Raw genomic sequence first — 26026 nt, 5'->3', positions numbered from 1 at the left:
ACATCCTCTGCCTCTGCTTCGTCATCAGCATCATCCTCCAGACTCCACTTCTTGCCTGGTTTCTGAGGAGGGGCATCAACCTTCTCCTCCTCCCCTTCTGTCTTGGATGGTCCTGCTGCTGCTTCCATAGTCTTCTTCCTCTCCATCCTCCATCTCTCGATTCGCTCTCTTCTCTTTTGCATCTCCTCTTCCAGTCGTCTTTGCTCCTGTGTTATCGTTTGTGCAGAAAGTAAACAAAGGATAATCATGAATGACTTATCATTATCATTTTGTACAATGCCTTTTATCTGTATCTGGAATTGAGTTTTTCATATGTGCATCAATTGTATTATGATTATCACATGCACATCTAGGACTGACCTTTAACGTCACCATTGACCAGTGCTTGAACCTCTCCAATAAATTTTTAACTTCCCCATGTAGCTTGGAATACAGGTGCACACCACAACGCCCAGTTATCATTTTCATAATCATCGCCAGCGTTGTTATTGTCATCATCATCATCTCTCGTATTATCATCACTGTTATTATTATTGCGGTTTTTATTGATGTTATCATCATCATTATCATCACAAACATCATTATCATTATAATCACCAGGGCCCCATAACTTAACTAAAAGCTTGGTGCTTGATTATAGGGCTTATTTTTACACGAGATCACATTGATCATTAAATGCAATCAAGTATACAAATCAACTGTACAAAGCTTCGTGAGAAATCATGAAGCTTTGTGTTACAGGACGTAGGTCAATTTCTTACCAAAACCAATCCTTTCTCTTCCTTGACCTCCTTACTCTCATCCTTCTTCTCTTCCTTGATCTTGATCTCTTGCTTTACTTCCGCTTCCTTCTTCATCTCTGTCTCTACCTTCCCCTCAACCTTGACTGCTGTTTCCATTTTCACAGCGGAAGATGATGATCCTCTGGATTTGCTGTCCTTGTTTGGAGATCTCGAACGAGACCTAAAGGATTCCAGATTCAAGAAATTTATTTCATTCCCATCACAAATATACATCAAATGAAAGGGGGAACAAAGAACTTTTATAATAAATTAATACGAATCTAATAATTATTAATTTGAGACACAAATGGATAGGGTTTGGAAACTTATTGAATGAGTGTTAAAAGCTAACCCTTGTAGCTCTTGTATATACGAGCAAATATTTTTAACTTTTGCATAGTGTTATAATGGGATACCAGTTGAATTTGTAGATTTTATCATATTTGTAGCATGTCTATGAACAAGAATACTGTTGCTGGGCTAGCACCATGGGCACCTTAGGATGGTGTGTACGCTCTAAAAGTCCACATTATTATCGTTATTATTATTATTCATTGCAGACCTTAAATAAAGAAAAGTTTGGATGGGCATAAACGACCTGGCACTAACATTATATAGAACAGATAAAATTCTTGCCTACTGTATTACTATAATCTATTTCATGATGTAATCAAAATTATACAACTCCCAAGAATGTTCTGTAATCTGATTGGTCCTAGTCGGATCACATGATATTCAGCAAATTGCACTATTGCATCCAAAATGCACTATCCTGCACTCTGCATCATATCAAATGCTTTATCCTGCACTCTGACATCAGAGTGCAGGATAGTGCGAGTTCTGGAATTATCTAGAATATCTAGAATTTAGATCAAATATAGCATTGGGGGCAACTCAGTAACATGGGTGAGGGGGGGTTGTATAGAACAAACAATACACGCACTCTTGTGCATAGAGGACCTAAATAATTAACTCTGTGCTCGACTCGCCAAATGGATATATCGCACTCGGTCCTGCGGAACTCGGTGCGGTATATCTATTGGCTCTTCTCGCACGTCATTCATTATTTGGCCCTGCATGCATGCTCTTACGTGCATTATTTGTATACTATTCAAAAGATAGGAAAGCCAGACAGGAACCCACCTAGATGCTCGATCGGCAGACGGTGACCTCCGACCCCTGCTCCGACTTCTCTTGTTTCGCTTGGGACTCCTGGTGCGAGACCTGGACCTCCGTCTCCTGGTCCTGTCCCTGCTCCTTGAGCGCCTGGATCTCCTGTCTCGGTCCCTATCGCGGTCTCTATCTCGATCTCTATCCCTGTCTCTTCGAGGGGGACTTCTTCTATCTCTGAAATGTGATAAAAGACTATTAAATCTCTGCCTACTGGAACTAAGTGATCCCTGTATAAAGGCTATTGGAATTACAGATATAAGAAGTCAGTGTGTAAAAGCAATAGAGAATTTGGGATGATCATTTTCCACATTAGTGAAATAGAAAAAAATGCAAAACTAAAAATTTTCCAAGAGATGGGAAATCTGTTTTGGCTAAATTTGCATTTCCATTAAAGCTTTCTAAAATGAAAAAAAAATATATGAAGAAGGAAACAGTAAAATTGGGGATTTAAATAATGTGAGGATCAGATAAGGGTAAAGTTTTAAGCCCGGTTTTAAATTAAATCCAGATTTTTCAAAGGGCAATTGTCACTACCAGAGATGCCAACCTCCAAAAAGCAAAAACAGTATTCTGAGAGGAAAAAAACAGTATTTTGATTTTTTTTAAAGTATTTTGTAAAATATAACGAAGCAAAACGACCGAACCGTACCACAAAATAAAAAAGGGAATCACTGAAAATAATTATAAAAGAAGAAAGAAAAAATGAATTAAAGAAATAATAAAGGAAAGAAGAAAGGTTTTCTTCATTCTTTGAAATAAATAAAACAAAAAAAAGGAAAGAAAAAGAAAGGAAGGGATGATGAATGAATGTTTGAACGAAAAAAGGAAAAGAAAAAACATGGAGGATGAATGAAGGAATGAAGGAAATAATTTTTTTCTTTCATTCCTTGAGAAAAAGAAAGAAGAAAACAGAAAGGGAGGGAGAAAGGAAGGAAGGGAATAGCAAAAGGGAATAGCAAAAAGGAAAAAGAATGAAATAAAGGATGAAAGAGAGGAAGGAAAGAATAAAAAAGAAAGAAAATAATAGGAGAGAAAGAAAAGGAAAGGGAGAGGAAGGGAAAAGGATGCAAAGACAATTTTAAGAAATGAAAGAATGAAAGAAAAAATAAAATTACAAAAAAAGGAAGGAAAGTAAGAGAAAGAAAGAAAGAAAAAAAACAATGAGGGACATGTAAAGAAGGAAAGAATGAAGAAAATAAATGAACACAGAAAAAAGGAAGGAAAGCTAGGAAATAATAAGAAATAAATATAGATGGAATAGAAAAGGGAATTTAGAAAAGATAAGATGGAGAAAGAAGGAATGGAAAAAGAAAAAGAAAGAGAAAAAATCAGGAAGGAAGATAAGAAAGAATAAGGGAAAGGAAAAGAAAAGGAAGGAAAGAATGAAGCGAAAGAGAGTGAAAGCAAGAAAAGAATGAAAGAAAAGAAGAAAGAGGGAATGACAGAAAGAATGAAAAGAGAAGAGGAGAGGAAGGGCACAAAAAAAAAATAAGGAAAGAAAGAAGAAAGGAAATAAAAGGAAAGGAAAGAAAAGGAAGGGAAGAACAAAAAATGAACAGAGAGAGAGAAAGGATCAGGAAAGAAAGCTAGGAAAGATTTGAAATAAGATAGAACAAAAAAAGCAAGCAGGAAGGATAGAAGAAAGGATGAAGAAAAAAAGAAAGAAAATGAACGAAAGAAAGCAATAAAGAAAGGAAGAAAGAATTAAAGAGGAAAAAAATTCAAGCTTCAAGCAAACAAAACAAATGTAATCATCTAACAAAAATTTTACTGATATTTGTCTTTTTTATAATATATTTAAAAATTGTTAGAAAACTAAAATGTTTTAGAAACGAATAAAATTTCAAAGTGAAACATTGTCAAACTTTAATAAAATGAACATCGCGGCATTACGCCATCTCTCTTCCCCCCTCTTCCCATTGTCTTGTCTTCTTGTTATTGGTGCGAACACGAGATTTCACTCAAAACAAAAGCTGAAACAACTAGACCGATCTAGTAATGAAAACTCGATAACTTGCTCCTACGACTACATCACCAAATCATTAATCTGAGGATCCATATATATGTAATTATAAAAATGTCCTGCCGATTTTGTGATTATTTTGTTGGAAAAACTGTTAATCATGTGAGATTGTTCACTTTGATTCAGAGTTTGCAAATCTCCTCCGATCATGCAAGCCTGCCACACACCACACAGGCAGGCAGGCCAAGCCACGTGCGGCAGCTGGTACATGTACACTGTATGCTAACTTTGCGTGTGTGTGTGTGTCTGTGTGTAGATCCCAGAAAATCACGGAAAATGGCTTGCAGTTTGAATTGATCAGAGTTAGTTTTTAACTTTGTTTTTTTCTCTCTCTCTTCTGTATTTTTGCTTGTGAAATATGGGAGAACTTTGTAAACTTTAATCTTACACTGACTGAGAAAGGGCATGACCAGTTTTGAAAAAGGGCACGTCGGCCAGGTAGAAAAAAAGGGCACGGCCTTTTTGGCTGTGAATTGATCACTTTTTGTAAAGGCATCACGGCCAGTTATAGGGGCATCGACGGCCTGGCCATCGATTAATTTTATGGTATACCTTAATTTATGCCCTGCACAAAGCACCACCACATTGGGGATTTTTATGCGTAATTCATTACCGCACTACCTACATGTATTGTAATGCACACTCACCTTAAACACCCAGCTAGAGTAAACACAATGCATATTGTACACGATCGAAATTTTAAGAAAACGTATTTTACAAAGAAAAAAAGTAACGCCGTATTTTGGGTGAAAAAACGTAACAAATACGGCAAACACGTAACGGTTGGCATCTCTGCACTACATATCATGAAACAACCATTTACTAACCAATTAAAAAATATGGGAGTAATTGTTCTTATTCCATCAATATAATATGAGAAAAGCATATTACAGAACCCTATATCTCTGCATTGTAGCTCTCTATTCCAAAGATGCAACCTTGTTCGGCCAAGAGAATCACTTTTGTTAACAATTATTATATTTATTGCTCTGTTATCAAACGCTCAGATGATGAAATAGGAACAAAAGACCAATTGCATACATCATAAACACCTCCTGAACTAATTTATATTTGATTTCGAAAAATTAAAAAAAAACATGTTCTTGTAATCTCAATATATGACAAAGATATTGATAACCCTCTTGCTTTATCCCAAGAAGCAGTGTTAGTCTGCACAGAAAATCACACTTTGCTGAGTCAGGAAATTGCTCCTTTGATAAAATAGGAACATCAGACCAATTATAAATCTTAACCTGAACCCCAATCCTATTCCACACACAATTCTGTACCAACAACCCAATCATAATCCTAACAATAACCATAAGTCTTCTGGCTAATAACAAAGAAAGGATCAGGGACCCGTTTCATAAAGGACATGCACCTGTTGAAACTTTGCCATAATGGCAACTACCATGGCAACAGGGCTCAGCAGCCAATCAAAATCAAGATTACCATGGTACATGTAGTTGCCATGATGGCAAAGTTACAACAGTTGCAAGTGCTTTACGAAACGGGCCCCAGGAGTACTTTTTTGCAGTACTGAGCAAATGTCAGGTGGATTCATACCTTCTTCTGTCTCTTTCTCTTTCTCTGGATCTTGACCTTCTCGACCTATCACGTTCTCTCTCTCTGCTGCGCGATCTACGCTCCCTCTCTTTGCTGCGAGACCTACGATCTCTCTCTCTGCTGCGCGACTTTCGTGACCTTTCTTTGCTCTTAGACCTGGAACGTGACCTCCTCCTTTCTTTCTCCTTGTCCTTATCCTTTGATCTCTCTGGAGATCGTTTCTTCTTGGAGCTGTCATCATCAGCTTCGGGGGATTTGGATTGTGACCTCTTGCGATATTGCCTGCAAGAAAGATAATAGCATTTCATTAAACGTCATTTAAATTGAGAAACATTGTTTTCATAGAGGTTAAGTTCAAACCAAAATATAAATAAAGTTTGAACGACAGCAATACGTAAAAAAGAGACTGAGAGATATGACAACTGACTTGTCTGATGTGGCTAAACTACAGGAGATCAATTACTTTAGATATCGGAGAACAAATCGGCGGCATTCATCCGAACCGTTGTATTGATTTTGAGATTTTTGCAGAAAATGAAAGTACAAGTCCTATTCTATTCATAACTAAATTTCTTTGCAGCAATTTATTTTAGTTTTTGAGATATGAGGGGATTTTCATGGTGATGCCATACAAATTTGTAATAAAATGTGCAAATCCAATTGAAAACGTGTACTGTAGCATAGCGATACGACGTTTTGACTGACCGCTATTTTAATACGTGCGGTCAGCCAAACCGTCGTATCACCACTGGCACTGCATTGACTCTGCACGTGAAAAGCGATACATTTTGACTGATCACGCGCATTGAAATCGCGGTCAGTCAAAAGGTATTGCTTTTTCCCTATGGCGTTTTTATACAGGGAAAATCTGAGCCGCTAAAACAGAAATTACAAGCATGTAGCTCTTTTGCGATATTTTCTCCAATCCTTAGTTTTGTGTAAAAATAAGGATACCAATGTCAAGCAATTGTCTTGGTCTTTCCAACCATGCATTTTTCTAGCAATGAATATGTTGTAAGGCTGGGGAACTAAGTCTGAAAATTATAGTAAACTTTGAAGTTGATTTTCTCTGAAATGGGTATGCACCGTCGTATGTGTGATACGACGGTTCGGATGACCGCAGATGAAATATTTATTTAAAATCAGTTTGCTGAAATGAGCAAAGAAAAATATTTTCCAGCTAAGAAAGTCTATTTTTATTTACACTGATTAGATCTAGTGGGCGCTTATGCAGTCGGCCAATTTCTAGAAAATTTGAAAATGTCATAGCAAGTCTCCCTTAATCACAATTCAAGATCAAAATGCAAATCGCTTTCTAGAATATCCCGATCAGGAACAGCTGTATTTTGGCTAGCTCTTGACGTCATTGTCAAATAATTTTCATTCAGACATCGCTTCACTTGGCATGATTGACTTCGGCCTTTGCCGTAGTTTTGTCTGGAAGCTGAAGTTAGTGACCAAAAGATATGCCTCCAGCAGCACATCCATTTGTCCGCCGCATGTTCGCATAATTTTGGTCACTAACTTCAGTTCATATCAAAATAATTATGGCAAAGCTAAGGCAGTGAAGCAATGTCTGACTAAGATAGGCATGGCCATAGCCGCTATTCCATTGATATCGATGGGATAGCGCCATCATCTCTAAAACCAACCAACCAAGCGCACAAGCGCTCTCGTGGATGTGCACAAAATTTGTATAGGCACGTTGGTTCTCTTGTTATGTTAATAATGCATTGAAGCCAACATCGCGGCATATCGCAGGGATTAATTTTCCTGGTATCGCATCGCAATTTGCTCCACATTTTTGAAAGACTGCTATGCATAAAGTCTTTGTATAGCATATTTTTACAAAGGACTGTACATTACTTAGTTGAGAGCTTTTCTCTTATGACCAAAAATGCTATTCAAATTTGTAAAGCAATCCCTGTATTGCTAACGTTCAAGTCTAGTTCTATGCGGGGCAGAAGAATACTCTATTTCCCTCTCTGTGATTGTACCCCTGTAGATACCTCGAGCGATGTTCGTGCAGGCTCCACTCCACTTCACTACCGCTACACTACGCTCCACCTACCCGAACATCGAGACGGTGAACCAGTTTGGATATACCGAGTCACAAAGGTGGGATGGAAATCATGTTTATCGTAAAACTTAAAGAAAAAAAATATAACCAGAAAGATGAATAACTTAATATCTTACTCTATACCCGTACTTCACTCCGTTTCCATCCTCCAGTTATCCTCAAAATTGGTGATTTTGGGCCAGTATCTTTTTCCTCACACGTATTATTCACGGCCGATTTCAAAACATCGCATGCGATCGCGATCGGTTTGACCTGCGACCGATCGCAGTTTCATGGTTTCCATTATCGGGGAAATATAAATCACTTTAAGTAATTGCGTACCTTGGACTGGAGTTATTGATAAAAATCCTCTGGATGATCGAGAAATCTTTCATCTAAGACATTTTCACCTGAGCTGACGGTTTTTCTTGCAAGTTGCCATCTTGAATGACGTCATTATCGTTACTAACTTGTTAATGTCTCGATATATCAAATGTCGTCTGCTACCTGTGATCGTAGCGGTTTAGCTCGCATGTGGAGCAGATCGCATAATAATCAATATCGAAAGCAATATCGATATCACATTCGTAAATTGTTGATGCACTCTCTGTTCGTTTGTATATATCTCATATTTTGGCTGCCATTTTGGGAGTGATTCTGGTGTCCAAGTCGCAAGTAAACATCGGTAAAGTTCCATTTTCATACCTTTTAATCTATTTCGTTGACAGTTATTCATTGATTATATACATGTATGAAAGATTGATATATTGTAGTTTATAAATCCTTAGAGTGTAAATTCAATGTAAAAAAGCATATCGAAGTGTGGACAGTTAATCGGCAAAAGGGAGGATGTGATAACACAAGCTCACACTAACACACTACCGTCGGTGAATGGGAAATGATAGTAAAATGTCAGAAATCGTTGAATAAATCCCCAGAAACGTCGGTTATTCCTGTCTAAGTAAGATATTAAGTTATTCATCTTTCTGGTTATATTTTTTTTCTTTAATTTTTACGATAAACATGATTTCCATCCCACCTATGTGACTCGGTATATCCCAACTGGTTCACCGTCTCGATGTACGGGTAGGTGGAGCGTAGTGTAGCGGTAGTGAAGTGGAGTGGAGCCTGCACGAACATCGCTCGAGGTACCCTGTAGAGTGCATCTTGCAATAGATCAATCATGTGCGATCTCGGCGGTGATATTTCTGGCGGAAAAAACTTCCCCCTTACTAACCCAGGGAGCTCCATCCCGCTTCGCAGGCCGGAGCTCCCTGGGTTACCCCCTTACAAGATTTTTTTTGGTCATCGATCTTTTCAAGTACATAAATTAGCGAGGCGAGGGTAGCCAGGAGGCTTCTAGAGAGTAAAAATCATTTACTAACGTAGGCTTACTCTCAATGAAGCCAGGTCTTCCTTCTCATTCACCTACACGAAGGACCCCAAAACCTGAAACTTTCACCCCCAAGATTCCTACTTTCCTTCTAAAAGATCTAGCCCTAAATCATGTACATGGGATAAAACTTCATTTCCGACATTTCTGCGCTCTCGTTGTTATTTTTAAACAAGAATTCATCAAAAAAATGAGAATTTTTTTTTCAACAACGCGAGCGTCGCATAACGTTGGGAAAGTACAATAAGAAACAAGATGGCGGCGTAAACATCAGGCAAGTCTCTTCCGTCTTTTCACAATATTTTTTCATTTTTTGGATGAATTCTGGTTTTAAAAATAACAACGAGAGCGTAGAAATGTCGGAAATGAAGTTTTATCCCATGTACATGATTTAGAATTAGAGCTAGATCTTTTAGAAGGAAAGTAGAAATCTCGGGGGTGAAAGTTTCAGGTTTTGGCTGGCTCTGTGTGGGTCTATGAGATAGAAGGCCTGGCTTCGTATGAGATTGAGAGTAGGCCTAACCTTACGTTAGTAAATGATTTTTACTCTCTAGAAGTAGAAGCCGCCTGGCTAATCTTGTCCCTATTCTTTATTTTCCAATTTAGATTTTGGCTAGGCCTAATTCCATTCTGCCTTTATTTCCCGCTTTTGTTTGCCTTTTTGTCATCTTTAATTTATTTCCCTGTCTTACTAATCATGCTAATGTATTTGTATATCGGGGCGAATTGTTCTTTCTCACTTGTTCTTTTTTCCTTCCTTTTGGCTTTTCCCGTTATCTTTCCGTTTTCCCTTTTTTATGTTTTTTCTTACTTAGTTTTCTTTTCCCTTTTCGGTTTTCCTTTCCCCTTTTTTCTTTCCTTTCCCTTTCCCTTCCCTCCCCCTTTTTTGTCTTTTTCCCGTTTTTTTAATTTTCCCGGTGAGCTCCGCCAGGGGGGGCAGCTTTCCCCCCCGCCTGTTACGCCACTGCTCATAGTCAGCCGGGTCGTAAGTGCATTGGCGCCGATTAGGCGACCCACATGACCCAAAACGTGACATTAAATACGGTATGTGGGACCGAAGCCTGTTCAAGTATTCAGCAGTGAAATCGGGACTTCCTAACGACAGTGGATGTCTTGCTCTCAACATTTTGACAAATATTGATGGACAAAATTAAATCATTATTTAATATGTTTTAAGAGTGAATTTTTCTTACCGGCTTTCTCTGGGCATTGTTTATCTTTTACACAAAAAACGACTTTGGAATTAAGTTCAGCGAGTACCGGTACCCGAAATTGTATTTTGTACGCGTTTTTTTTGCGTTATCTCGATTGTATATCGCGTATCGCCGAAACGTCCAATTGCAAAAAAAAAAAGAAAGAGAGAAAGAGAATCAATAATCAATCAATAATCAATAAGTCAAACCCATGTACGTACACAGCAGACGCTTTAGCAAAACATGCGGCTTCAAAAAATAACATTTTGTCATTGATGTTTACATTAACAAAAATAAACAAGAATACTTGAGTGAAAGGTGAGATTTTTATAAAAATGAATGGCAGAGTTCATGGCAAAACACGGAAAAAGGCAGGCACCTTTTTAACATACAACCAGTCAACCAGAGGTGAAATATAAATGTATTATAAAAGGTTTTTGCAGGAAAGATGAACGAATATTGCATCAATTCCGTCTTGGTAAATGCAGATTAAATTATTATAATTATATAATGAAAAAACACGATACAGGACTTTGTAATAATTGTCAAACACATGAAACCATTGAGCATTTCATGTTATTTTGTCCTTTATATGCCAGACAAAGGGATCGACTTTATCGCAAATTGAAAGTTACGAACCCGAACCTAAAGACATTATTCGCCAAAGAAGAAAATTTTCCGGCCATTTTAGCCTATAAAAGGCAGCGGAAAACTATAACCAACTGTAGAGAATATATGAACATACATATATGTGCATGTACTAATACATGTGAATGCCTATATATGAGGCTGGTTACTATTTTGTTGTTGTGTGTATATATTCAGGCTTATTTTTAGGCGATTTTGTAGTAGTATGTCGCATTATAATGTATATATATGTAAATAGGGAGGAAAAAAAAGAGAATTAAAAAAAAAAAAGACAACATAACATTTATATCTGGAGATTCTATTGGGAATTCCATATAGATACAAGTTTTCTTTCTACTTCTGTTTCTATATTTTACTCGGTTTTTTAATAAACCGAAGATATGGAGTAAGGAGCGCTTATAAATGCTTTTGAAAGACACATTATTAAAACCAATAAACTAACACCCACATCCATGAAAGGAAACACAAGCACGAGTACCAACTGTTCAATCTAACAAATGATGTTTAAACAAAATACTCATAAGATTTGAATATTCCATAACGCCTTTCCTCGGTGAATATATATCTCACACACAGTGCAATTAATAGCAAAATCGAATGACTAGAGCTGTACAGGGGAGGGTGGAATCCCTCTCGCTTAGCCTGGCGGAAATCATCGGATATCGATGGATAGCGCCACCTTTACACTAAACTCAACCAACCAACCAACACAATTATTTTCGTAATTTATGAATATGAACAAAAGGCACAGTTACATAGGGGCATAGGTCAGTGGTGAAAATGCTCAATTATTTATGTATGATAATGAAAAATGCACTTATTGCAATTGATTACTTTTATGCAAATCAAAATGAAATTGAAGATTGCACTAAAAGAAAAAACATTCAAAGAGCTGATCAATGCAACCATCAAAATTAGAAGGCCCTATAAGATTTATGAAATCGAAAAATATGTTTGTTGCAGACATGGAGAATTTTGCATGTGAAGCACGCCGAAAAGATTATTCAATTTTGTATGTTTAATAGTATTTTATGTCAAGTATGTTTGATGGTTTTATAGCGCTTTCTAATGTTTTTTTTTTCAAACACATTTTTGCAATGGATACAGAAATCATTGGGCGGGGCAAATCGATAAAATTATATGTTTGCCGCATTCCCAATAGTTTCATCATGGCGATCACCCCCTGCTCACGCCCCATGATAGAAGCAACATGTTTGAATTATTTGACTCTATTCTGTACAATACTAGGCAGTATTCATTGGGTCGTATTCTTTATGCAGCCTATATGCATGTTGAGTATTCCATTCATCAATTTAACGATAATGTTGAGATGTACATTAATTTTGTTTATAAAGTGTTCCAAATGCAAGATTTAATTTCAAAAAATTTCTCCCTGGTCACTATGTTCCCCCGTATTGTGGCATTGACATTAAAACCAAATCTCCCGTCATGTACCTTTTTTATTTTTATTTTTTTATTTTTTTATTTTTTTATTTACGTTCAAAGTCTCTAAATTTTAAGAATATCACTCTTAAAAAATCCGCCTGGAGAGAGTAACAACACAATTTCCTGATAACCAGGTCCTACATGTACCCCCTATTGAAATTATATGTTTATATAGAGGTAAGAAGTAAAAATGCTGCACTTTATCCAAAGTTCAAAACCCATGTCATTTTCACAAAATTTTGCATGGTTGTAGAGAAAGGTATACTGAAGATTAAAAAGTGGGGGTTCATCATGTGCCTGTTTTTAAACTATCAACACTTTTGTTGGAGCAAATGTGCTTTTAAAAACAGAAAAAAATGCGTCAGTGTTTGTTGATAAAGAAAAGTTCTACACCACTATCCGATTTAATCAAACTCGAGGTCACATTCGTCATACTTCGCAGCACTGTAGAGTAAAATATTCTGAAGAGGTAGAGGCTTTTAAAAATTGGTCCATAAATTATTTTAAGCTAATATTTTTACTTCAAGATTTGCTGTTAGAGACTTAGAGTACACATGATGGTGGGTCAAGGAGAGTTTCTTCATATATTATTTCTCTGTCTCTCTCGTGTCCTCTCTCCTCCATAGTGATGGACGGTCAAATAAATCAAAATCTAATAAAAAAGGCTCTTTGTTTTGTTAAATAAAATAACCTCACAGCTATATCAATCCATCTTCTCTATCACTGGGTGATGACATCCAACATCCTTATTCTATCTCAGAATGATCATCCCCAAGCCCTCCCCCCTTCCCTAGCTAGCACCTCCGGTGGCGCGGGAGCGGACCCCTCTCTATAAGCTATTGAAAAACAAAAATGCGGAAGTGCATTGAAATAATATTGAGGTCATTTTCTTTCTGGGCTGTCTATGAATTAGAAGGTCATTACTCATCGTAAATTACACAGCAATTTCAACGGATGATGCTGAACACGACGACTTCATTCTTGGAAATATTATAAATAGGTGATTATAAGTTGGATTTCCGGAATGTTAATTAATTGAGCGTGTTTCTTTGGGTGTTGTTTTGATTCAATGTTGACGGGAGTCGCTGTTTACTGGATTGCTTGGGAGCTTAGCGCGATTTCGAAACACCGTACCCGAGACTTCCGGGGGAGGCACATGTGAGAGCACGCTGAGTTGGACTGGTCTGAGCAGTGCAGTGGTAGGGTGTTGACATCGGTCTAGTTGTCTGTTGATGTGGTGTTGATGTTTTGGTAGAAGCAATTCATAGTTCTTACTTTAAATTTGAACATGATCATTGATATGATTTGAATGTTAAGGTGAAGTGTCCATTAGAATGGACATGTTTTCATGAACATTATTATGATTAAACTGTCACTGCTCTTTCTCATTGCACTAATTTTGTTATCCTTTTAAATGTGCTCATTTCCTCTCCCCTTCTCTTTATTTATGGTACTTGATTTTAATTGTAAATTTGTAATAGATCTATACATTTTTTTCACATATCATTTTGTCACCATTTCTACATATAATTAATAACTGCTAAGTTCTTTATATACATGTATCTGTTATGTGAAAAAAGCAAAACTTTGTCTTCTTCACTCATTCAATGAACAAGGTTATGATATATTATAACCTTGTTCTCAGTTACATCTCCATGACTGTTGCAAAATATGGGTAGCAATGTTTGGCTTATTTTCTCTTTTTCTTTTGGACAAATGCTTGATTTTTTACACTGTCTGTTTCCTTTATTACAGCTATTCATCATATAACTTGGCTCTTAAGTAAATTTGATTCTTTGAATTATTTTTTTCTTAATTAAAAATAGAGATTGAAAAATGAAAATTTTCTTACCATATTACTTTCCACCAATGGAAGGCGTACACAAAAATATGCCCAAAATTCAAGTTTTTGAGCGCTGAGGTGAATACAAAATTATTTCCTGGTTACTACTGAAAAATAAATTGCAACTGTATGGAAATGAGTAATTTTGGTCACAAAAGTGACATTTTAATGATTTTTTAAAGTGTGTGCTGTGTACAGCATTGGCATACCATATAGTCCTACCTGTAGATTCTCCACAGGCAGGATGGTTGCAGTGAACAAGTGGTCTTATTGTACATCTGATTTTGATGAAAATTTGAGCATTATGTTTGTTTGAATTTTCCTGACCTTATTGATTTTAATCAATATTTTTTTGGGGGGTTGGAAATGTGAACTTGATAGAAAATGTTTGTATAAAAAACCAACTTAAGGGAAAACTCAATTGTTAGCAAGTAGGTGGACCTGTAAACCAGGGTCCTGTCACTTGTTCACTGCAACCACCCTGCCTGTGGGGAATCTACAGGTAAGACTATGGCATGCCAATGCTGTACAGAGCACACACTTTAAAAATCATTAAAATATCACTTTTGTCACCAAAATTACTAATTTCTATACAGTTGCAATTTATTTTTCATAAGTAACTTGGGAACAATTTTTTGTATTCACTAGAGCGCTAAAAAACTTGAATTTTGGGCATATTTTTGTGTACGCCCTCTATTGGTGGAAAATAATATGGCAAGAAACTTTTCATTTTTTTATCTCTATTTTTAATTAAGAAAAAAATAATTTAAAGAATCAAATTTACTTAAGGGCCAAGTTGTATGACAAATAGGTGTAATGGAAACTGTCAGTGTAAAAAAATCAAGCATTTGTCCCAAAGAAAAAGAGAAAATAAGCCAAACATTGCTATCCTTATTTTGCCACACATGGAGATATAACTGAGAACAAGGTTATATCATAACCTTGTTCATTGAATGAGTGGGTTCTGTTTGGTTTTTCATAAAAGTAAATAATTTGTCAACATTGTGATAAAACTTATCGCAAAGTACTGAAATCCTCCCAATGTTCTGACTACTTGTGAAAATGTGAAAATTTTGCATTTTACAACCTATTTATCTTTTAACAAATTTTATGAACACCTCACTTCATGCAACCCAGATTTCAGGAATGCCTTCCTTGGCCATGTAATGTAAAATTTTAAGAGAAATCAACTATATGATTTTAAGCAAAAAACTGTATTATTTTCTTTCTTTAAAAAGTTCCTGTTAATGTAGAGTTTTGATCACCCCCTTTTATTTGACTGGCCTGTGCACACAGCAATTCCCTTGGCTAATTGTTAAAAATTGTTTACTCAGTTAAAAATCTTATATCATGCAGAATATTGTGAATGATAGTACATAGAATTAGGGGAGAGTGTGGGTAAATAAGGCCCCCTTTTTCATAATTCTAATCACATCTTTTTAAAGAGAAATTCCAGTAGTTGCAGTAAACACTGATTTCATGAGAAAGTCTGTAAAACCAGGCTTAATTATCAGTATATCATCGAGGATCTAGATCTGGTACAGTTACATAAACTGAACTTTGTGAAATCTTGAAATCTACGCTGAAAAATGTTCAGACTGAACTTCCCCAACACAGATAAGCGCACGTGGGACAGTGTATAATTATTGCTTTGAGCGTCGGGCCCGACGCTCTACCCGAATCCTGTGCTTATTTGCTGATTTCTCAGCAATTACACAATTTCTTCCAGAATCCTTTGGCACATGCGTTTTATTTATACAAACAGACACTTTGGTGGTCATTTCATTGGATTCTGTACGAACTCATTTTTATATCGTTACCAAAACTAGCATTTACCTTTAATGCAGCAGTAGAAACATGAGTAGGTGTCTAATACTAGGTCTACAGTAGACCTACGTTATCCAATAGAAATATAAGAACAAATCAATCTCATTTGCATATTAGTATTAAAGCATTAAACATTATTGTCAGGGTGCCTTACCAGTACAGTGTATTTGCCTCATCAAAATGGGGCAAATGAGGCCCCTTGATTAAAAACTATTTTATGATGCTATATTCAAAATAAAAACGGTTCAGTTGGTTTGATACCATCAATGAACATTACTAGTAACAATCACAGGATTAATATTTAGGTATTTTCCTAGAAGCTCCCATTTAAGGATTTATTTATTAATCCTAGTCAATATTATGAAAGAAAAAAGAAATGATCGTCAGATTGTGTTTTGTATATTTTGAAAATGAAGTCACTCTTGCTGTCAAGGTTTTGGACAGAGCCTTGTATTTTGAATTGTCTGAGGACTATTTATTTTTCTATGTGGTCCTTCCAAATAATATTCTATTCATTGTGCCTCTGAATTCAAACATGAGACACTTGAATACTAAATTCTATTACTTCCAAAAATATAATAAATGTAACAATTTCAAATTAATCATCTGAATAAAAGGAAGTCTTCAAAATAATTTGTTTGCCCTGATCAAAGTCCCTAGATACTGGTTGAATTCTCAACATACCTAAAAGATTTTAAGTAAACAAAGAGCACTGATCAAACTTAGGATACATGTAGATAGGTTTAGGTACTAGTACTACCTCATACATGTACATATGGGTTTTTCTCTGAGACCTGCAGAAACATTTCTTTTACAACAAATCGTCTGAGGAAATATGTATTGGCTTGTTTGAGAAAAATCAGCTAATCAGCCGTTACTGTAAAACAACACTGAGTAGATGCATCCTTCCATGCAGCCCACCAATGGTACTGTATGTAATGTTTACAAGTGTATTTTACATGGTAATTTGAACTAAATGTAGTACAGGTATGCAGACAAATCCCCAGAAATTTGATCTTTGCCACATGTTTACATTTTTTATACATAATTTAAGGCTTGTATTAAAACCATAATTATAAACTGTAAATTATGATGTCCTTTCTTGTTTTGTTTACAGATTTTTCCCCGGATTTTTCCTTTTTTATAGATAGTCCCACCTATAAATAACCATGCTGCAACAGATACTGAAGGATATGTACATTGAACCTGAGCTCCTGGCAGAGTTGTCTGATCACCAGAAGGAGCTTCTCTATGTCAAGATGAGAGAGGAGCAAGTGAGAAGATACAAGATCAGGGAAGAGAAAGAGAGGAAGGACCCACCGAAGAAAGTACCAAAGAAAGGTAAATAATTTCAGAGTAAAACTGGGTAATAGTGCTGTGTGAAGCATAATTTGTTTGATCTTTCAACTGTTCATTAGTGGAGACACTTTTGAATCTGCAAGTAAAAACGCTTCTTGCGTAAATCTACTCTGCACTTTTTCATAGATTTTTGGGTGCTAGACAAATTTTCAATAATGAGCAATTTCGGTACAACATTTCAACAATATCATTCTATGATAGTTAATTTGACTAAGGTCTTAATTTTCCCCATTCAAAATTGTAATTAAGCCATTATCTCAAAGTTAGAAATGTATAATAATGATTTCATGCTTTCACCTCAGGGCACTAAATTCATCCTTGTTGCTATGGTTTGAGGCCACTGTTTATTTCAAATTCATTTAATTGAAATATTGGTCGCGAACTGTAGCAACTATGGTTTTAAAAGCACTTTTGAATTCGGGCCATAGAGGTAAGCCTGGATTTGCTCTGAGTTTACTCGTTGGTATACTGTCTTTGGTATACTGCCTTGATTGGTAAGAGACACTGGGATAATGAAGGAAGGGAGATGGAGAGAAGAAAGACATGTGTGGTAGAGAAAGGAGAGAGAGAAAGAAAAGTGGAAGATGAGGAGAGAGATGGGGAGGGGGAGGAAGGAGAAAAGAAGGAGGGATGGAGGCAAAAATAATGGGAGAGATAGGGGGGATAAAATAGAAAGCGCAAAAATGAAGGATTAAAATGGAAATGAGATTTTTTTTAAATGACAACAAATTCTACAATCTACATACAGTGTAGGTTCATCTTTTTCTTTCTCTCCCTCTTGCAGGCAATAAGAAGGTTATTTGGCTTCAGGGTCGAGATGGATGTGAATGGGTGTGGGTGATGGGGCATCATAAAGATGATCTGACCATAGAAGATATTCTGGAACGAGAGAACAAGGAGAAGGCTAGGTCACTGGCAGAGAAGGAGGCACAAGAAAAGAGGTAACATGAGACTCACACTCATTTTCCTTCATTTTGTAAAGTAAAAATCATCGTTTATAATCAATGAAAAGTACAGTTTAAGCAAAACGTGGATTTAAAGAAGAATGATGAGTATGATTATCTGGTAGGGACAGTGATTTTCTGTTTACTTGTTCCAGTAAATCAAAACAAAAATCCATTTTGGTTTTTTTCATATGTGAAAATTCTGTGAATTTACATAAATTTGCAGAATGGAATTCATGTTTATGCTATGTACACTTTCTACATGTATGGAAAAAAAATGGAATTTCCATTTTAGATCAAGTTTGAAATGGAATTTACAGGTTTTCAGAAATTATGGAAAAGACAATTTAATAAAAAAGCGGAAACTAGAATCTTTAAAACAATGAAGACAGATATATTTTGTGCACATGGTAGAACACAAACTACACTGGAAGGGATAGTTATGCATGTAGAAAGAAAGTTAGAATCATTGGCCATACATGTAAATGACACCAAAGACTGGTTAAGGACACACGTGACGTATGTTTATGGGAAGAGTAGCTCTTTTTTCTCCTTTCCTTCTTTCTTTTTTTTCTACCTTTTCTTTTCTTTCTTCCTTTCCCTCTTTTGTCTTTTCTTCTCTGTTCTCATGTTCCTCTCCCTATGTCTCTCTCTCTCTTTTATTTGGTCCCCATGGAAGACCAGCCGCACATATAATTGGTGCAGCTGAGTATGGGTTATCCAACCTTCTTTTGTCTTAATTTTGATCTTGTGTTTTTTTATTATCTTTTAACTATCTTTGATAACAAGTTTCAATCATTGATTTCTCTTTTCTTTTTTAAATCAATGTTTAGAATTTATTTCATTATGTATGTATATGTTACTCCTTGTATCTATTTACATGTATATATTGTTATGCATTTTTTATGACGGAAATAAAAACAAACAAAAGAAACAGGGACCTAGTCCAAGATGGAGGCCCAGAATCAACCTGGTGGAGAATGTCAAGAAATTGCGAGGAAAAAATGATTGCCTTTATGATACTGTACATATAGTGCAACCCTAATATCTGAATTGTAACCTGATTTTCTACCAATTGGAAGCACTCATTTGAAACTTGTGTTTGATATTTTAGGTTGCCCTTAATCAGAACTTTTTGCTCTTTTACAAATGACCCCAAATCAGCTACTATGTGCAAAACAGTGCAGTATTCTGTACGATGCTCTGCTAAAAGTTTTGGAAATTTGTTGTACAACTTTGAAGGCTTTTCTTGGTACAAATTGGTACTTGGTACTTGGTAATTCATTGATTAGAATAGAAAGAGGAAATAAATTGGAGGGAGAGTATTTAATCTAGTTCTTTTATCTGTTTACCCACTTCATATTGCATATTTGACTTGGATGTTAAATACACAATACTATGTGGATATGTTTTGCTTTTATTGAAACTTCCCAGAGTACATTGTACGCAGTATATAAATCCGGTGTAGGGCCTACATATGTCTAGACAACTTTACCACTGGTAATATGGAATTAATGCCATAACCAGGAAATTAAATGGCAGATTGACTTCTACAGTACATTAATGACTGATAGAAATACTATGTACATGAAACATTGAGAGACACTACTGTACTTTTATTTATTACACAAACTTGAAAATGTGCAAGTATCAGCACTATTTATACTTGTCACCTTTCAAAATTGTACAGAGATATGTATGTTCAAAGGATGCCACTCTTCAGACAAAAGTTGTTATTCTTTATTCAACATATTTTTTGCGATATGGAATGACTTTTTACACACGGGGGCCCTTTCTGTAGTACGAATACCATAGCATCCCTGTATATGTACATGTGGCTCTTAGAGCCTTGCATACTGTCCATGTTGTATTGCAACCCTAATATAACAGACTTGATTTATGAAATAAATGTCTGCCTATTCAGATGATGAATTGGCTATTGTCGTGAAGAAAATAATACAGGTCAGAGTCGTCAGACTACAGAGTTTCCAGCCTGCTGAAACTTCCCATTTAACCACAAAATACATGTATGGGCATTGTTACCAGACACTGAGAAAATTTTAAAACATACATGTACTGTATGACTTGTTTGGCTGTTTGATCCGTGTATGCTTTTAAAAGATGTATTATGTAATATGGTGTTTACTGTTAACTTCCGGTGCTTCCTTCGCTTTTAAATAAAAAGGAGGAATGGATACAACAAATGAAGGTCTTCAGAAGCCTTACTTCCTCTGTGAGGCTTTACATCTATTAAATGGAAACATACATGTATATATGCTTTGTGAAATGATTAAGATATTAAGTCATAAATGTAGCAGCAGCTCCCTTTTTAACTTACTTTTGTACATGTGACACTAATGGGGCATTGCTAGAACAATATCAAACACATTGCTAGAGTACATTCAATTCCCCTGGTCCCAAAATCAAGTACAAAATCCTTCGCTTTTTGTATTTGATTTCTGTTCAATTACAACTCAACTACTTTCCTTCAGTGGCTCACTATAATTTATTTTGTGACCGATGCTTGATTTTCAATTGGATGTGCATGTAAGTTTCTACCAATGCCCTATATGTGCTTTATAAATCCAGCTATTATTATTATTATATTAATAGTAGATAAAAGTACTGGCGTGTAAACTGAAAAATAAATTCAAATCCAGTCCCAAAAATTGTAACAAATCCCTATAAAGTGGGCAAGCAAGGTGAGAGATCACATGTCCACATGGTTTATTTTCAATAGGTATAATGCCAATTTGTCCAATTGCCAACTTGTCTACTATCATTTTGTCTACCATCAGTTCCTCCACTATCCACATGGTCTAATTGCCATTTCGTCCTCTCACCATTTTGTGTAATAACCAGTTGGTCCAATAGCCATTTATTCTATATACCATTTGCTCTAATTAGACTAAGTGTTAATTGGGTGAAATGAATGAAAATGAAATACACTGTATAGGTCAACTGGTTATGAAACAAAATGGTAAAAGAGGAACTGGTGATTTGACGAAGTGATGATTGGACCAAATGGTTATTGGACCAAATGGTTGATAGACGAAAGAGTGGACGAGTTGGCAATAGATGAATTTGCAATTTACCGTCGTCTTGTAGCAGATGAGTTCATGCAGGACATTGCCATTATACACTGTAACACTTGAAGCTGATATGCACACAAAACACTTGTGAGATGTCTATGTAGTATAATTTGTAATCAAGTTGACATAAAAGTTAAAGAAGAGGAATAATAAACAGTTCTTAATATACTTAGTGTATTCATATAGACTTTGGACCTGTAATTTATTTTCCACAACTTCCACTTTGGTGATGGGCTAATGTAGACCTAACCATTGCCAGACATGACTTTCTATTTGTGGATATAACTTTAAATTGATATGAAGTGGAGTCCTAGATGTTTTCCCCTAGTGCAGAAATGGAATAGGCAATGTGTGCATTGTATACCACAGGGCATTTGTAGCTAAAAATGTTAAAGCAGTGAAGTTTGATGCTGAACTGTACGATAGTGAAGCTTAAACCATGGAGCTATTTAATAGCTGCATGCTTAAACACTAAAATTCTATACTGTTTTTTATGTAGGCCTAAATTCCTTATTCTCTTCAAGCACATTCAAAATTCCAAAGCATAGAGTGAGATATTTGTTTCTCCATGGAAAGTCCAAACAAAGTACACATACATGACATTTAATATCTTTCTATCCTCGCAGCTCATAACAAAATTCCAGATAGAAAAAAGTTTGTCAAATATTACCATCAGACATCAGCTCAAATAACTTCTACGAGTAATTATACCCTCTCATTTTTGTTCTTTTTTACATTATATTTCTCAGGCTTCAGGAGCAGTAAGTATTATATATCAAGAAACAATAAACATGAGGGGAATCAAGTTTGGTGTTTGGTGTCACTGTGGTGTTAAGTTTCAGTGTTGGCGTTGACAGATACACATATTGAATGCACTTGGGTCTCTCTATGATAAACCATTGGAAATTCATTGTTTTTTGTGCCATTTGAACCCAATGTGCTGTTATATATATTTAGAAATGTGCCTTTAGAAGAGTGACCTGATTTGGTTCCATGAAACTTGGCCAGAGCGAATTAAACAAAGAGCAACAACCTTTGTTTAAATTATAGTAAAGGTTAATAAACGGCTGTCACATACCAGTAGTCTTATCACAATAAATGAATTTAATATCTTGAATAATTTTCATTCAACATATGAAGACCAATTCAGGTCTAAAGCATGCTAAACAAAAGCAATGTGTTCCATTTGAAGGTACATTTTAGGAATTTATTCAGACACCCCCTTTAAAGCCAAAGTTTGTTTAGAATGGTTACAGCCAGAATAAAATATAGGTTTTGGAAAGAGAATCCAAACAGTTATTCCTCTAAAAGTCTACCAAATTTTTATAGCAATAATATCTTGCTTATAATATGAATATTAATATGCCCTGAATATATGTGCAGTGTGCATTTTATCTAGAAAAACACAACAATGTACAGTGTATGTGAATAGATTACCGGTATGCATACTTTATTACCTTCGATGTTATGACTCAAAGGGAATCTCTTTATCTTTAATAAAGAGGAACTAGATTGTTACTTTTACAACGTACTAAAATTAGAACCTCTTTGAATGTCATACAATGTAAATAAAAGATTTGTCTGCAATGCAGAAATATTTGAGGAACTGATTCCTGAGAATTGATACTTAAAAGGAAAATTTGTGAATAAATTCTGAAGAATATTATAATTTATTTCAGTGAATCAAAGTGTGGTTAGCAAATATTGAGATGAGCTTGGATCATTATTTTGCATATACATGTATGCATGAACTGCTTTTGTCAAACTATTTTTTACATGTCAGATATTGTGAAAAAGTGAGGAAAAAAATCAGAGTGATGACTGTAGTATTGTCATGTAGTTGTTACATAACGCGAAGCTTATCTGTATGACCTGAACACTGAAACATAACACCAGCACTAAATCTGAACACCAAGACTTGAATACCTCTGTAAGATATGGCCTGTTCAGATATGAACCAATTATTAATGGTGCAAAAAAAAATTAAATTCAATATTGTGGCATTTTTCTTCAATGAGTCATAACTCATTGAGCTTCATACCAATGATTACTTGGTTATGGTCTATGGATAATGTACATTACTGATCTGTATAATTGTTTGTCATTAACGGATTACAATGATCTTTCGGACCAAAATCAAATTGTGATATTATCGATAAAAACTTTATGCAACAAACTTTCTATATTCAGCCTCCAAAGCTTTCTTTTATACATGTATGATTTGAATTAAAGTATTTTCGAAAATAAAATGCTACCACATTTTTATCATTTCTATTGTGTTTATATCTGAACATGTCCTCTATGTAGCATAGTAGATCAGGTCAGTCAATCTCAAATGGAAATGCATTGCTCATATTTACATACACCATACATGTACATCTGTGAACATTTTGCAGTTTCCCCAGTTACATTCAATCCCTTATTTCTCTTCATACATTGCACTAAGGACTTTCTTGCAGAAACCCCAAATGTAGACCTTTGGCTGTAGTAGGGTATACACTGTTTTCATGCATTCTATTAAATGAAACCTTAAAACGATCACATTAAATTATGCTTTATTTATAAACAGAAGCATGTTTTTTAATTACCTTTCATTTTGTAATGATCATGAATCATGATGAAAATCCTTATCAGAAATGAATCACATACATGTATTCTTTTTATAGAAATATACATCTACACTTTTGCAATTGGGCCATTTATCAATTCTGCATTCCTACATGTACATGTACATGTGTTGTCCATTGCAAAGGGCCATTGCATGTACATGTATATAATGCACATTGTGTGAATTTGTGTCATTCTCCACTTTTTTCTTCAGTATTGTCAACCCTGTAAATTGCTCACAAATGTTTTATATCACCCCCCTTTAGACCTCATGAGAAACAGTTTTGAAATGTTTAGCTTTTTTTGTCATTCACATCTATATGTATAGTACATCATGAAGCCTCAATATTCCATTGTATTATGTTTTGATGCAGCTTCTCATACACTTTACACATGTTTAGATGAGAAATGGTAATCTGAACTTCATGGTGAATCTCATTTACATACCTGATAATGGGTATCATGAAATAAAATGTCACCCTTTAATAAAAAAAGAAAACTGCAATGACATGAGCTCTTTTTTCCCCATACATTTTGTGAAATATGCATACCTGTATGTTCATTAGTGTTGCAGATTTATGTGAGTTCTATCTCTGATATTATTGTGCACACATCAAAGATTCTTTTTGTCTTAAAAAAAGCCCATGAAAGATTGTTAATTACATTAATTTCCCAAACCTACATGTAAATTGCTTTATATTGTCATAATCTGATAAAAGTGATTGCACACTGTAGTTTTGATAAATGAGGAAAGGGAATTTTCCCAGCATACTTGTGAAATATTATTGTTGATTGTTATATATTTAACATATATACTGTATATGATATAAACAGGAAATAGAGGAAATTGGCTCTAGAATTGCATGCTAAAAACATGATGGTTTTGACCACCACTCACAGTAATTACTAGTGAAAAGTATGTCTGCTTATCAATTGGACACAGTCTACACATATAAACACCAATTTCCTCTGCACAATGTAAATCATATTTCTTTCTATTACTGTCAGTGATCTGATTTTTCCATTGAACAAGTTTAATAATTTTGTTATTTAAAATTTACAAAGTTTTATCAGATAGGGAGTCGGGACTACATGTCCATAATCAAATTACGAAGAGTATCTGAAGTGGTTGTCTTTATATGGATCTGCCTTTATAGTGAAGACCTCATTCAATATTAAAATTCTTATTAAACTCTGTTATTTTTTATGTATTTTCATCAAACCATGCCCTTCATACATGTGGAAGCGTCGTGGTGTAGCGGTTCTGACTCTCGCCTTGTAATCAGAGGGTCGTGTGTTCGAATCCCACCATGGCCTAGCGTCCTTTGGCAAGGCGTTAATCCACACTTTGCCACTCTCCACCCAGGTGTTAAATGGGTACCCGGTAGGATGTGAAAGCCTATATGTATTATGCCTAGCAATTGAGTCTTGGAACTCTTGTTGGAATGCTCCCCAGGGAGTGGAGAAGGTGCATACATTGTATGTGGGCATGCAAGGATCCGATGGCCAGGGTAATAATATGTCTGTAAAGCGCTTAGAGACGTCGTTCCGATGTATTAAGCGCTATATAAATGCGGAATTTTATTATTATTTATTCACCAATATTTTTCTCTATTTTTTTCTGTTTGTACCATCAGGGTAAACTTCCCCTTTGATAGCAGTGTCTTGTATCAGAATATCAGTTCAAATTGTTATTTACATTATTGTAGCTTTATTTTCAGCACTGAAAAGGCAAATACAACCCCTGTAAAGCCAGAGGACAACAACGAGGAAAGCAAAGATTCCATGTATGAAAATCATTCTAATTCTAGACTGCAAGGCTATTTGAGTGTCCTTGCATCTTCCATGCATGGATGTATTATTTTGCATTTTTCATTGATTGGTTATGATATTCCTGGAAATAATCCTCTTTGTTGTATTCATTCCAGTATTTTTATTTTGTTTGTGTTTGCTCATCACCATACTGACTTGCACAAAAAGGACATCAATCCACCGTGTTTTCAACCAAAACAGAATTGAATAATGATTTTTATTTTATTCCATTTGTAGGCTGTAAAGGTTTTTTTTTCCT

General features: G+C 35.4%; 2 protein-coding genes across 8 annotated transcripts in view; one reads left to right on the top strand and one right to left on the bottom strand.

Moving 5' to 3' along the window:
* Positions 1-10313, bottom strand: part of LOC129281359 (probable ATP-dependent RNA helicase DDX46) — a 34237-nt gene extending 23924 nt beyond the window's left edge. Inside the window, exons 1-5 of the mRNA XM_064113127.1 lie at positions 10190-10313; positions 5545-5826; positions 1926-2129; positions 762-963; positions 3-206 (exon numbers count right to left, since the gene is read on the bottom strand). Coding sequence (XP_063969197.1) covers positions 3-206; positions 762-963; positions 1926-2129; positions 5545-5826; positions 10190-10206 — 909 coding nt within the window. The 5' untranslated portion in view covers positions 10207-10313. The remainder of the gene's footprint in view (positions 1-2; positions 207-761; positions 964-1925; positions 2130-5544; positions 5827-10189) is intronic.
* A 2807-nt stretch (positions 10314-13120) lies between these two features.
* The window catches only part of LOC129281231 (SH2 domain-containing protein 4B-like), a 29321-nt gene continuing 16415 nt past the window's right edge, over positions 13121-26026 (top strand). The window contains exons 1-4 of one of the 7 annotated variants that reach the window (XM_064113613.1): positions 13121-13283; positions 17101-17294; positions 18097-18253; positions 25677-25742. In XM_064113613.1, the coding sequence (XP_063969683.1) occupies positions 17123-17294; positions 18097-18253; positions 25677-25742 (395 nt within the window). In that variant the 5' untranslated portion in view covers positions 13121-13283; positions 17101-17122. Of the gene's footprint in view, positions 13284-13406; positions 13483-16688; positions 16880-17070; positions 17295-18096; positions 18254-25664; positions 25743-26026 lie in introns of those variants that run through there. The other 6 variants (XM_064113608.1, XM_064113612.1, XM_064113607.1 and 3 more) reach the window with 6 other exon arrangements.

This window comes from Lytechinus pictus, chromosome 18 (genome assembly GCF_037042905.1).
Source record: "Lytechinus pictus isolate F3 Inbred chromosome 18, Lp3.0, whole genome shotgun sequence".
NCBI lineage: Eukaryota > Metazoa > Echinodermata > Echinoidea > Temnopleuroida > Toxopneustidae > Lytechinus > Lytechinus pictus.
The sequence above is the reverse complement of the archived record's forward strand: the minus strand, read 5'-3'. Positions and strand labels throughout refer to the sequence as shown.